Genomic DNA, 14,983 nt, shown 5'->3' on the forward strand with positions numbered 1-14,983 from the left:
TTTACATACAGCTACTTTATATTGATCTTTTTCCTACGGAGTTACATGTATAGTTTTCACTCGTTACATTTTCGTTGTTAGAAAATTGCACATGAAAATATCTTGTCAATAATCAACATACTCCGTCTGTCCCCCTAGGAAGTATACATTGGGGGACGGGGAGCCGGCACGCATTTTAACCTCCTTTATAACATATTTGCATAAATTATTTTAAATTTTTTTTTCTTCTAAATTAAAATTTGATATTTGAAGTTTAATACAAAAAAAGAAAATTTTAAAAATAAATTAGGGAAGTATGTTTTTTATTCATTTTAAAATACGTGTCGAACATTGAAAAAAAACTGTATATAATCTGATGGGACAGAGGGAGTAATTGTTAGAACATAAAATAAACAAAACCCCAACAGAAACATTAAAGTTCCGGAGTCGTTATGGAATTATAAAATAATAATATTATATTATAAAGAGTAAGGAACACATTGTTAAAAACATGAGTATCTGTGTCTTCTACGTGTCTTTCTTTAGATTGATGACAACGACACTCACGTTATCACTGCTCCGCCTAACAAACGCCAGCTTTGTTAACAAGACGGACGCGTCCGTGCACGCCTCACCGTTGCCGGAGAGATTTGGCGGTATAGGGACCTTTCCGGCAAGACACATACGAGCCACGCCGCATGCAGTCTGGTTGGATACCATGTCCCATAATCCATCACTTGCTAGTATTAAACATTCGTCATCCGGTGTTCGATTTATTATTGTCACTTCTGGTTCACAACTCACGTACGGCTTTAGATACTTATCACCTGAAAATTTCACACACAAATATGTTAGAAGAAGTTTATCTTGGCGGAATGTCTCTCTGCTCTTGGGATGCACCGGGTATAAGCTAGTGGCTAGATTTGGTTTTGTTATAACCTAGCTATCTGGCGAAAACACAAAGAAAAAACTATCATTCATACTGCTATGTACCTATAGCTCTTGACATGGCTAGAACGCCGAGAACTCGTGGTCCATCCCAGTAAATAACCCGTCCACCTGCAGCTTCGATCCTGCTAAGCTCATCCGGACGATCAGGCTGTACAAAAGTTTTAATTTTAATTAACCAAGGTATAGAAGTTGCAATACAGTACAACTAAGCTCATATAGATCTTTCGGTGGAAACTCATACATAAATCATGTTGTTCAAATAAAATCTGTAACTACCTTGTGATCTCTGGACAGAGGAATAGCTTTGCCTTTCCTACACAAAACAGCTCTAGAATCGCCACAGTTAGCCACTACAATCTTTTCCGGGGTTACAATAGCAACAACAGCTGTGGAACCAACAGCGTCGGACTCGGGTGAAGGCAGTAGGCATTTACAACCACTGGCTAACACAACAGCTTCTTTGCCCGTAATTACCTCGCTGTCCATGCGACTAAAGCTTCTCTGCATCGCTTCCTTCCACTCTATAGGTTCGAGTTCCACTTTACCATTTAACTCCTCTTTTACCAGCTCATGTAACCTCTCTTTACACCTCTTCGACACCTATTCCAAAGTAGAAATAAATAAATAAATCCATCTCCAAAACCATCAACATGTAAGCTGTCGCAACAACTGGTAATAAGTTTACAAATCATGGTCACAAAACATATGATATCTACTCTACATATACAGGGTAAACATTACCAACAATTTTATCCAACTAAATATCGACTCATTTACAAACTACCCGAATAGTGGTACTTGAACGAATAATTACATAAATGACTAGTCATACATGTAGTTATGTCATGACTGTGTGTGCATGACACGCTCTAACACGCCAAAATTATGGCTCGTTCTAGATTTCTTATAAGCAATTTATATACACGTTTAAGAGCTAAATTAAATTAGTTTGTTTTTAAACGAACAATTAGTTAATATTTAAACAACCGTAACATAAAATAAATAAACGTACATACATGAGAACATCCGTGTCCATCGTAAACACCAAAGTAATGAAACTCCGAAGAATCATTATCGTCCTTGCCACAAAACGAAGGATGAACAGCAACAAAATCTTCCATATCTCTCCTCCTTCCGCAAATCGACGAGTGTCCAAACTTGGGACACTCGTCGAAACCCACACTCTCTTTCTCCTCCACCAAATTTCTTTCCATTTTTTCGCTCACCACCTTCTCAACTTCCTCTTCATGTTCACCACCCGAAAACATCTGCACCCTCCGTCGCTTCTCTTCACCTCCCGCAACATATTTAGCTCTATACAACTCCAACTTCCTTCTCCGAGAAGCTCGCGCATCCTTCGTATAAAACGAGGATGACACTTTCGAACTCGAGCCCGAACTTTTATTCATCAAGTCTCCAGACCAAGTCTTCTCCATTCGAGTACTACCATTGGATTTAATTTCTGTCATAAGTACTAGGGTTGGAAGAAATGATGGAGGTGTTGACAGTGATGGAGGTTTTTAAGGTAAAGAAACGGAGAGACCGACTTTAGAGACAGAAAGAGGGGTGGTTTGAATCTGGACCGTTGATTGAATCTGGTAAAAAGGAACACGTAGCATGAGTAAAGATGCGTGGCCCAATAAAAATTAAACACGGCCGGAGATAGTTACTTGCTTAGGTGACACGCATGTGGTTAGTACAGTTCAGAAAAGGAGGGGGCGTTAATATGTATTTTCATTTCGGCGAGAGGGACGCGTGGCGAGTGTAAGTTCAAGTGCGAGATTTCTAGCTGGCTTCTCAAATCTCTCACGATCTTTTCTGGCCTCCAAGTACTTCTCAACTTGTTCTCCTTTAGTTTATCCATGAAAAGTAAGAATAATAATGTTCAACAATATATGATCATAATCAAAAAAAATTCTCATATCTTAAAATTTTACAACAATCGATTATTTAATAAATAGGATTTTCAAGAAAAATTCAAATACATAATTATCTTTACAATAATATAGAAAATCAATTTTTTTGAGAATTTCTTCTTATTCATAACTCTTAAGTTGATGAGAGTGTTTGGATGGGATTAATTCAGTGTTCAAAGAAAAATCAACGAATCGTCGAATCTATACAAGCCTACAAGCTACAATGGTACAGATATATACTTATACAATACATTATAAGCATTGGTGAAGAAAACTAAAAGTGAGGATGTAATTAACCATATCAATTTGTGAAATAGAGACGAGAACTTGAAGAACTTACCTATCGTCGCGAAGAGAATTAGGGAAACAGGAGCTTAATTTGGGTATCGTGACTCTGTAACTACTCTCCCAAATATCTACCTATTTTTAAAATAAATACTTATTTGTTTTGTTTTGTGAATTACCTATAATGCCCTCATTTTCTTTTACCATCTGAAAGATTTTTTTTGACCGATTTGGACCGCCTAGAAGAATTTTGACCCGCCTTAATCCGAGGTTGACTAACTTTTCGAAAAAACGCATAAATTCCCGCCTATCCACTTCTCCAGGCGTTTTCCATTCTCGTAGCGCCTAGGCGGCCGCCTAGACCGATTTTTAGAACACTGGATTAATTTGGTTAATAAAAATCGGAATCTCAGTCTCATATATGTAATGATGTTTGAAAAGTAATTTTGGTACATGAAATGAAAATCTCATTTTCTTAAATTAGGTAAATCATATCACCCCAATCCTTTTAAATTTCTTATCATTCTCATTTTTATTCATCCTTATTTTCATATCCTTCAACTACATCCCAAATCTGATTTTAATTCACCATCTAAATCTCATTTTTCAAGGACAGGTAAATCATATCCTTTCCACTTCTTAGAATTTCATATCATTCTCATTTCTTTTCACCCTCATTTTCAAACCCTTAATTTACATCGCGGATATGATTTTCATCCACTATCTAAATGCCTACCGGCTCCCAAATAATTGATATTTAAGGTTTAAAAAATATGAAATATTTAAAAATTCAAAAATATTATAATTTAATTCATATCTCATTAGAGTCATTATCTGTCAAATTCCCATTATCCCTTCTCCCTCAAATGATCAAATCATAATATCCTAATGCCAAAATTATTTAATTAATGATAATGACTTTCTCCGGTCACCGCTAAAATTACAGTTATTGTATTTCTTCTTTTCTCTCTTTCGATTTTCACTCAAATTAACTCCCTCTTTACTTCATCTCTCACTTTGACTAATGGTTACAAACCATCGTCATTTCAGTTACGAAATTGTATTTGATTTTGAGCCCTTTTTTGGATTCATTTGCAGGTTCTCGGCACTTCAATGTTTCACAAGACCTATGAAAAGAAACCACTTTCTTTATTTCTCGGAATCAGAAGAAAATCGAGAACCGGGCAGAAGAAAATAAAAAAGAATTACTTCGTCTCTACCTCTCAAATCAATCAATCAATCATACCCAGTTATACCGCCTAGGACAGTGTCTGGGGAGGGTATAGTGTACGCAACTTTACCCTCATTCCAAATAATGAAGATGTTGTTTCCTCAAAAGACCCCCGGCTTGTGTGTGTGCACAAATATGTGTGTCCTAGGTAAATAATGATCCATAAAAGTAAGTATCAGTAAGCGAAGCAACGATAAACAATAATACAATACATCAGCCTATGGTTTTCTTTACATGGGACTTACCAATACCGTAAAAAACTTCGTTCATTGGTTCATTGTCGTAAGCCCCTCTTCACGTGTGTGTGCACAAATATGTGTGTCCTATTTCGTAAAAAATCATCAACCAAAAGTAGTTATCGCAAGTTCTCAATCTTTCCCTTAGAGATCCCGCTCCAAACTAAATGTTTTGAATTTACCACCCACATGAACACATAAAAAAACCCAATTTTCACAAACCCCAATTTCTTCCCTCTTTCACTCCCCTCTCTCTATCACCGCCGATCACTCTCTCTCTCCTCTACTGATTCAATTTTCCATCGTTACATCACTAATTCCGCCAGATCTGTGATATAGACTCCAAGCGCCGTCGTAAAGTGCTCGTATATGTAAAATAATTGACCAGAAATTCATCAAAAGCGCATTCCACAAATCGACGGCTTACGCACCCTACTCTTGTTGTGTCTCCGTACCTTTCAAATGTTTACTTTATATTTGGGTTGGACACAGAATTTAAGAAAAATGATAAAATAGTAAAAAAAGTTAAAAAATGAGTAAAGTTGTGAGACCAATTAATATTATATATAATAGGTATAGTGGAGAAAAGTAGTGGATGTAGTTATTTTAAAAATTAGAAATTTTTTACTAGTTTTGGAAAATTTTGAATTGTTTATAATTGAAAGGGACATCTCAAACAAAAAGTATAAACAAATGAGAAGGATGGAGGATATAGTATTTAAATAGCCTGGTTGTGTATCAATTTTATCAGTCAAACCACTTTAGATCGGAAAGCAAGGAACCTCACTCTAGTTGATAGTATAAATAAAAATCATGCATATGATCGGAAACTAAGAATCATATACTCCCTCTGAATTATATAATATATGTCGTTTGACTTTTTATATATATCTCACTTTTGTTGAATGTATAGTTAAAATAATTATTTTCCTTTTCTTCTTTTTCTGAATTAAAAAATATATATTAAATTTTAATTCAAAAAAAAAAGAGTTAAATGTATATTGCGTACCTCTAATTTTCACTTCGTGCACTTTGTGTACCTCTGTTTAGATATCTTAGAGTTGGTGTATCTTGACTTACAAAATTCTTGCAACATGTGTACTTCCGTTACATAACAATTAACACCATCAAGATAATAGTGCAGGGAGGGGTATTCTTGTATTTTCAGCTATTCTATTACAGACATATATGGAGGCAAAAAACAGACAAGACAAGACACACACGATCATAAATAACTCTCTTATATTAGTCTCTTAAATACACCTATAATTTTTATCCTAATGACGTTAACTTTGAGAGATGCCAGTAAAGAAGATGATGATGGTCCGATTTACCGTTTGAAGTGATTTTGTTTCAGGGATCTGATTTTATTTAGGGGGCGCACACACTACGAGTGGAAAGATCATTATCCTTCAGGAACAGGAACAAGTTGGAAAACTTTGACAGCACACATAATGTAGATCCAGGCATTGATACACGATTTACCAATACATTGATTAGAATATGCAAAGCTGGAGACAATGCATAGCAACCGTTTAATATGTCTCAAAACACATTTGATAATAACTATTTTATTGGTTTGCAAAACAAAACTGGAGTACTTTGTTCAGATCAGGCCTTATTTTCAAGTCAGCAAACTAATGGCATTATAAATAATTATGCCATGAATACATCCATATTTTCCTTGATTTCCAGCAGGCTATGGTGGAGATGGGTTTATTGGATGTTTTTGAGTATACAACAACGAAAGCAAAACACAAAGCGAATAAACAATAACAAGAAAATAAACGACAATCACACAAGACAAAGATTTACGTGGTTCGGAAATTCCTACTCCATAAGCCGCACTAATTTTTGTATTGATCTCTCACAATTTGTTGTGTTATGATTTTACAATTACATGAATATTTATAAGAGAAGAAACTAGGCCTAAATCAAAATTACAGTCCAAATCTGAAAAGTAGACTAATCCATAAACTAATCTGAATCTGAATCTGAATAGTCTATTTTCGAAGGTCCTCTATTTATGAGATACGCAGCTGTGCTAAATGCATCAGCCCAAAACATCTTGGGCAACCCTGCATGTAATCTCATACTTTTGGCCCTCTCATTCAGGTTCTATCCATGCGCTCTGCAACACCATTCGGTTGTGGTGTCTCTGGAATAGTTTTAATCATTCTAATCCCAAATTCCGCGCAATAACTTTTAAACTCATCACTACTGTATTCACCTCCATTATCTGACATCAAACTCTTCACTTTTAAACCAGTCTGATTTTTAACTTCAGTCTTCCACTTCTTGAAAGTAGCAAACACATCTGATTTATTCTTCAAAAAATAAACCCATACCTTTCTAGTGGAATCATCAGTAAAAGTGACATAGTAGCGAGATCCACTCAACGACGCAACTGTTGTTGGACCATATACATCTGTATGAACTAGCTCTAACTTCTTAGCTTTGGGGGTCCTCCCTGATTTTGCAAAAGTAACACGTTTCTGCTTTCCAAGAACACATAGATCACGGAATCCAACTTCCACATTCTTCAACTCTGGAATCTTCCCCTTCGAAGTTAACAGTTTCATACCTTTTTCACTCATATGACCAAGCCTTTGGTGCCAAAAAGTTGAAGACTCAATCTCATCAGCAATTGCATTTGCTTCATAGCTAGATTGTTCAACAATGTACAAAGTCCCCTTTTTCTCTCCACGAGCAATGACCAAATTCCCCTTTATAACCTTCCATTGTCCATCTCCGAAAGTAACTCGATACCCTTCCTTATCTAACTGACCCACAGATAACAACATCTTCTTCAGTCCAGGAATGTACCTTATATCTTTCAACGTCCAGCTAGTTCCCAAAGAGGTTCTGAGATTAATATCTCTCATGCCCGTAATATCCAAAGCCTCATCATCAGCAAGACGAACTTTACCAAAATTTCCAACTTTGAATTTTAACATTAAATCCTTGCAAGGGGTAGCATAGAATGATGCACCAGAATCCATAACCCATGATTCAACCGAACATTCAACACAACAAATCAAAGCATCGTCATCCTCCACTTCTTCAACTACGTTAGCTGAATTATCCTCTTTACTATTTCCTTTAGGAGCCGCGTGAGCCGTGCACTGATTTCTGAAGTGACCCTTCTTCTAACAATTCCAATAAACAATATCCTTGCGATCTTTGGATTGTCCTCTCTTCTGTGACTTCGATCTGCTACGCCCCTTATTCTGCCCCTTTTCGAATTTTCTGCCTCTACTCTCAACACTCAACATGGAACCTGACGACTCTCCAGAGTTTATTCTACGAATATCTTCTCCAAGAATCGAATCTTGAACTCCATCAAAAGTCATCTTACTGCTCCCAGATGAATTACTTATAGCAGTGACAAATCCCGACCAACTGTCTGGTAATGAGGATGCCAACAACAAGGCTTGTACTTCATCATCGAATTTAATATCTACCGATTGGGCTTACTGAGCAGGCCTAACTCCATATTAGTATGATATTGTCCGCTTTGGGCCGAGCCCGCACGGGTTTGTTTTTGGGTCACTCCCAAAAGGTCTCATACTAATTGGAGTTGTCTAGCTGCTTATATTCTAGCAAACTGCCCCTCCCACAAATGATGTGGGACAACTCCTAACAATCCCCCCTTCACACATCGGGCCCGACACCTGTCGATTCTGCCTCCTTCAGTGTGACCAGGCTCCCCCTCGACCCATACTGAAAGTCCATCTGGCTATCTGCTCCCCCTAGGCCCATACTGGAAGGCTCGTCTGCCTTTTTCCTTGAGCCCATTCTGGGGTAAGCCCATCTGCCTTTTTCCTTGAGCCCATTCTGGGGTAAGCCCATCTGCCTTTTCCTAGGTCACTTCTGGAGCCCATCTGAGATTGTTATGGACCGTTATAACCATAGCTCTAATACCACTTATCGAGTATACAACAATGAAAGTAAAACCCAAAGTGAATAAACAAGAACAAGAAAATAAACGACAATCACACAAGACAAAGATTTACGTGGTTCGGAAATTCCTACTCCACAAGTCGCACTAATTTTGTATTGATCTCTCACAATTTGTTGTGTTATGATTTTACAATTACATGAGTATTTATAAGAGAAGAAACTAGGCCTAAATCACAATTACAGTCCAAATCTGAAAAGTAGACTAATCCATAAACTAATCTGAATCTAAATCTGAATAGTCTATTTTTATGGGCTTAATTAATAGACTCCACAAAACCCAACAGATGTCAAAGAGGGTTCGAAAGGAGAAGTACGCCAAAACCGCTCAGAATCAATGAATAAATATATATAGTTACTTATACAAGAAGATCAAAAATCATCTAGCTGTTTCTAAACAAAGATTTTAAATTATCCATCTGACTCCGAATACTCAGGATTAGTTTGACTTATATATAAAATATAATATTGTTAGGTTTAACTTTTTGTGATGAATAAATTATTTTAGATACCTGTAATCGCCAAATCATCGTGTATTGTATATGTACTATAAGGACTTAATGCTAATCTTGTTTGTAAATGTTAATAATAAGGTGGAAGCCTTTTTTCAATACATTTTCTTTTCGTGAATAGATTGACTGGCCAAGTATCATGAAATATTTCTTATTTCTGTTGAGCTAATTAATTCCTATATGAGGCTATTAATATACACCAATGAAAGGAGAGATCAAACCTTTGACGATATTAAATATATTCTAACGGAAGTACACAACTTGCTAGAATCTTGTTAATATAGATATATCAAATGCAAGACACCAAATCAGATGTACATAAAGTGCACGAAGTAGAAACAACAGGGACACAATGTGCATCTAACTCGAAAGAAAATTTAAAAAATGTTAACTCTAAGATTGTGTTCACTTAGAGCAAGTCCAATAGACTAATTATCTAAGTTCTTAAGTTGAAATTTAAGGAATAAGGACAAAACATATGCTCCAACAGTCTCTTATTGATTTCTTAAATCACTAAAATCATCCATTCACTCTTTATTTTTAAGAACTAACACCATCTTTTTCAGGATACTCTGGCCATTATTTTATAATATATTATGGGGATCACTATCTCTTTCTCTCTCTTTTACACTATATTTTAATTGATTCAATGTAATTTTAATAGTAAAATCTACACTATACTATAATAGCCGGAATAGAGATAATTTGGTTCAACGGTTTGGTTCAACGATAATTCACTATTTTTTAAATTAAAAAAATTAAAAAAATTAAAAAACAATAAAGACTAAAAAACAGTAACAGCAGCATCACATTTCTAGTTGTACACTAACACTGAACAAAACCTTCACAACTACAATCACTTCCACGGTTCTCAACCTCTTTCTTCTCAAACAACCAGACCAGAGCCATCATGGAATTGAATTGAGCTGCCCCCACAGAGTCATCGCAGGTAATTTCACGTTAGTCCATGTTCTTCCAGTTTATCATAGTTCTTCCGGTTTGTGTTTCTTGTGGTTTCCTGTGCTTTTTCTTTGTTTTATGGTCTCTTTTACCATATTTGCTTTGGTTTTGCTAATTGATTTCACATCTATTGCTAAAACCTGTTATATTTTAGATGTATTTGTACTGTTTGATAGAATGCCAGACCAAAAAAAAACTTCAAAGGCTAGATATTCTATAACGAAAAAGTCTCATAAATAAATGTTATAATAGCCGAAATAGAGATAACTTGGTTCAACGGTTCATCAAGAACATATTGAAAATATGTCTCAAACTTTCCCTTTTCTAACAATGAGTTGAATATTATTTAGCAAAATCTTTTGAAGAATTTCCTGAAAAATATAGTTTTATTAACAAAATTGAAGAGTTAAGAAGCATTGATTTCATAGATGAGCCGAATGAATTGGAGAAATACTTTTTGTATTTATCTAAAGATAATTAATGCAAAAAATATTAGGAAAAATAGATTGATAAAAAGTGGCAGCAAATGTTAAGAATTGCAGCTTCGGAAAGGCTTCTTAATTCTCACTGGTTAATAAGTTTAAAATATGCAGAATTGAAGAATCTCAGCAACAAAGTCCTAATGGTGCATGTTAGGTGTTATGATTATATATCTGAATGCTACAGTTCTGCTACAGTGTTGGGGTTGTTGTATGCTGCTGTTTAAAGCTTCCTTTTGCAGAATTATCTTTAAAAAATATTAGGTGATACAATTGGTACAAATTCATAAACGAAAACCAAGTTTTAGGATGAGTTATTAAGTACACATCTATATAAAGTGCCAAATTGGCACTGCCTATCTACAAACTGTGCTAACATAAAGATCCTAATTTGGGGTATACAAACTGATTGATAATACTCTTAATTTGAATAAATGCTCTCGGGTTTGTGGGAACAGGTTATCCACCAAAATAAAATTAATTTAAATCTTAATTCAAACTTAAAATAATATTTATGGCATATAAATAATAAATAAGACTACAATAAGACAATTATAAAAATAGGGACTCTATTAGAAAATACGATCTTTAAAATATTATTGTAAAAATATATTTTTTAATCAAGTATTCAAATTAAGAGTATTATCAATCAAGCATTTAATCAAGTATTCCAAATTGGCACTGCCTATCTACAAACTGTGCTAACCTCTTGTGAACATTGAACCTCTTGTGTTAACTATAAATGCATTTAATCCCTTGGAATAATTGTCACTTGACTTAAGAAATATTGTCAAAGTGAAATTAGATTCTCAAGTGTAATGTTTTATTACAATATTAATAATAGTATCAGTATCAGGTGTCAATTTTACATATAGGGTTTAACACAAAATGCAAATCTATGTATGCTAACACACAAGTACATCAGACTAGCTAGAGACTTAATAGGTGTTCTAATTGCTAATCTACTCTTAAACCCAAATTGAACAAGATTGAGAAATGCATAGAATTAAGTAATATATGAAGAAATCAAAAACAAGAGCAAGCTTAGTAATAACACAGTCATGAATTCATTCTACATGCATGTCGGCAATTTTATTCTTCCACATTATTTGTATCTGTTTTCCAGTCCACTTAAAAAAGGTTTATTTATCAAAATCATAACATTTCTTTATCCTGAACTATAAATAAATGATATAAGAGATAATTAATTATGCTTTCGAGCATCTCGAAATAGTACTCGATATAAAGGCCAAAATTTTAAATGACCTGTAATTTTTAATTTAGTATAAATTTAACTTATAATATTTTATAAGTGATATGTAAGATAATTAATTATTATTTTCTATTAAATAATAAATGATAGTGTTATATATCCGTTAAACTACTAAAAAATAAAATTGTTGTATATTATAACATTTTCTAGGAACTTTGGTTTAGTATTATATTGATACAACTAATATTTGATTTAATATATGATTGACAGTGTTACATTATTATGAGGATTCCAAATAATGATGGACCAGATGTCGATGAGGTTGAAAGTTTTGTTAATGAAAAGCATTTGAGAAGTTACCTGGAACGTAATAGTAAATTATGGGAAATATATGAAAATGAGGTATTGCATGATGGCACTTTCATTATAGATAATTTAAATACCCACGCATCTTCAATAATAGTTTTACAATATTTTGCAAATTGTTGGAGATTGTTTCGGAGAAAACTTTGTCGGAAATTATAGCGGACAAGCGTAGAATAAGAAATACGTATTTGTTGATGCACAAATACGTGAAGACTACAGAAAAAGAAACTACCTTTTGGTTTGTATTTGTTGATATTTGTTTTAGTTACACAGCTCAATTGCCTAATAATGCCATAATGCTTTGCAATTTTTTAGTTTAGCAAACATTAATGCATTATATTTGTAAAACAGTTGACCTTTGTCTCCGGAACATAGCTTCAAGGAAGACCCAGTTGCAAAAACACCTTTAAATGAGCCTGGACCGTGGACTGGTAATTTTATCTTTACTTTTTTGTAATATGTTAATCATTAAATCTCTAAAAGTGTTGGGCTATGTACGTAGGACATGGCTTCGACTCAGACCCGTGGATTGGTAGTTCAAACAAGCAATTTTAACGATATCTTGAATACCTAAAAGACTGAGACTAACATTATAAATGCATTATGTTTATATAAGTGTTGACTTGTGTTTACAGTTGATGGCTTTTTAAAGATCAAGATCAATAACTCGAATTACTTTTCAAGAGTGAAGGAAAATTAAAACAGACCTGCTTAGGCTGCACTTTATTATTTATGGAATTTATTGAAATTTACAAAAGCATTTAATTTTCACATTTTATATTAAGTGTTCACTTGAAACAAAAAGAAAAAACCGACAAATAGAGTGTAAATATATAAAAATAGTTAAGGTATAGGGTAAATTTGAAAAATTCTTAGAATTATTGTTTATTTCACCTCAAATTTAAATGCTAACACAATTGCTCCACACAAATTATAGTGATGGTTTAGCAAAATTATATATACATTATGGTTTTAATGAATTTTGCTCTTATCATATAGCTACGACTATAAGCTCTGACGGTCCAAAAAACTGTGCGCAAGAAAAAGATGGCAGGAAAGAGGAGTCGGAAAGCAAAGAGGAACGAGGTCAACGCAACAAGAGACAACGAGAAAAAACCAAAGAACGGGTATTAAATGCCAAGTTTTTGTTTTGAAATATTGTCAATTTTATTTATGTACTACTAATCTTTTTCTTTTTTTTTGAAATAGAAAATGAATGTAGAAACAAATCGTTTAACTCATTCTACAGGTATATCAATTAGCATTTTCATAAGTTTATTTGACATATTTTCTTTCATTTTTTGGGTATTTTATTAATAAAATATTCGTATTTGGAATTTATGACACAATTTTTAATTTTTTTTACGTGATTTACCTTCCATTTTTTTACATTATTCCACTTATAGTTACCGATTTAGAAGCTGAAATGCATAGAGCAATTGCGAGAACAAACTAACATAAAAGAAAGGAATTAGAGACTCAAGAATATCGAGATCAATGTAATAAGAAACGTCGGGAACGATACATGGCACAAGTAGGTCATCCTTGTTTACTTTACTATTATACAATTTTATCTGTATTAGGTTGTAACATTTTTTGTGTTACGTTTTTAGAAGAAAGCCCGTGCTGAAAAGAAGCTTTCAAACAATGATAAAGGTACTTATTAAAATGTTGCTAACTAAATTTTTTTTCAAAATCTTTAACTATTAATGTGTACTATATTCTGTTCATATTGTTAGTTTTTTACAATGAATTTACCTTGCAATATGCCTAATGGTACAATGATATAAATGCACTTTTAAAGTTTTCAATTATGCTTCTATTTATTAGTTGATATGCTTGCTTTATTTTCTTCAGCAATCTGCAAAAGATTGGTCGTAGTCACTAAATTCGAACTTCAATCTGTTAACACTTCACTAGAAGCATAGGTTTAAGAAACTTTTAAGAAAATTCAAAATATATGTTATAAGATGGCTAAGCTTAAAGGCTCCAAGTATACAATATGAACAGTTCTGCAATGTTGCATTTAAAGGTGTTGCCATTGTTAGATCCAAAAGTTACGGCTTTGATAAAAATCCGGTAATGGATCAGTTTTTGAATTTTTTTATACTTGATCAACCTCACAAGATCCAATGTTTTGCTTCATGTATTTACATAGCTTACATACTTTTTACATTTCCAGATTAATTATAATAATGAGCTAGCTAACTATACTTAATAGTAGATTACTTTCCAAGAGTAAAGGGAAAACTAAAACAGACCTACTTAGGCTGCACTTTATTATTTATGGAATTTATTAAAATTTACAAAAGCATTTAATTTTCACATTTTATGTTAAATGTTAACTAGAAACAAAAAGAGCAAACTGAGAAATTGAGTATAAATATATAAAAATATTTAAGTTATATGGTAATTGTAAAGAATTTTTAGAATTATTTTTTATTTTACCTGAAAATTTAAATGTCAGCACAATTACTCCAAACGAATTATAGTGATGGTTTAGAAAAATTATATGTGCATTATGGTTTTAATAAATTTTACTCTTATCATTTACCTACGACTATAAGATCTGATGCTCAAAAAAACTGTGCGCCAGAAAAATATTGTAGGGAAAAGGAGTCGGAAAGTAAAGAGGAACGAGATCAACGCAACAAGAGACGTCGAGAAAAAACCAAAGAACGGGTATGGCATGCCATTTTTTTTAAATATGGTCAATGCTTATTTATGTATTACTAACCTTTTACTTTTCATTGAAATAGAAAATGAATGCAGAAAAAAATCCTTTAACTAATTCTAAAGGTTTGCAATTAGCATTTCTATAAGTATATTTGACACATTTTCCTTTACTTTTTTGTGTTTTTTATTATTAAGTATTCGTATTTGGAATCTATGATA

The 14,983-nt window shown here is 33.5% G+C and overlaps 1 protein-coding gene and 1 long non-coding RNA gene across 2 annotated transcripts; one reads left to right on the forward strand and one right to left on the reverse strand.

The window, feature by feature from the left end:
- Positions 1-429: 429 nt before the first annotated feature.
- Positions 430-2,610, reverse strand: LOC141698541 (putative protein phosphatase 2C 24). Its single transcript, XM_074503244.1, has 4 exons — positions 1,947-2,610; positions 1,207-1,530; positions 973-1,078; positions 430-806 (listed from the first exon to the last, which is right to left on the reverse strand). The coding sequence occupies exons 1-4, from the start codon at positions 2,397-2,399 to the stop codon at positions 508-510; spliced, it is 1,182 nt and encodes a 393-aa protein (XP_074359345.1). The 5' UTR covers positions 2,400-2,610; the 3' UTR covers positions 430-507.
- Positions 2,611-13,296: 10,686 nt separating this feature from the next.
- On the forward strand, positions 13,297-14,770 carry LOC141697394 (uncharacterized). Its single transcript, XR_012564691.1, has 3 exons — positions 13,297-13,337; positions 13,495-13,622; positions 14,698-14,770. It is a non-coding gene; the product is annotated as an uncharacterized LOC141697394 (long non-coding RNA).
- The last annotated feature ends 213 nt before the right edge of the window (positions 14,771-14,983 follow it).

Source organism: Apium graveolens, chromosome 11 (genome assembly GCF_009905375.1).
Source record: "Apium graveolens cultivar Ventura chromosome 11, ASM990537v1, whole genome shotgun sequence".
NCBI lineage: Eukaryota > Viridiplantae > Streptophyta > Magnoliopsida > Apiales > Apiaceae > Apium > Apium graveolens.

Excerpts from the sequence above, each read along its gene's own strand:
- LOC141698541 (XM_074503244.1), bottom strand. The coding sequence starts at position 2,399 with ATGACAGAAATTAAATCCAATGGTAGTACTCGAATGGAGAAGACTTGG. Across the intron at positions 1,079-1,206 it reads CTCTGTCCAGAGATCACAAG|CCTGATCGTCCGGATGAGCT; the intron begins GTAGTTACAGAT and ends ACTTTTGTACAG. Across the intron at positions 807-972 it reads AGCCATGTCAAGAGCTATAG|GTGATAAGTATCTAAAGCCG; the intron begins GTACATAGCAGT and ends TGAAATTTTCAG.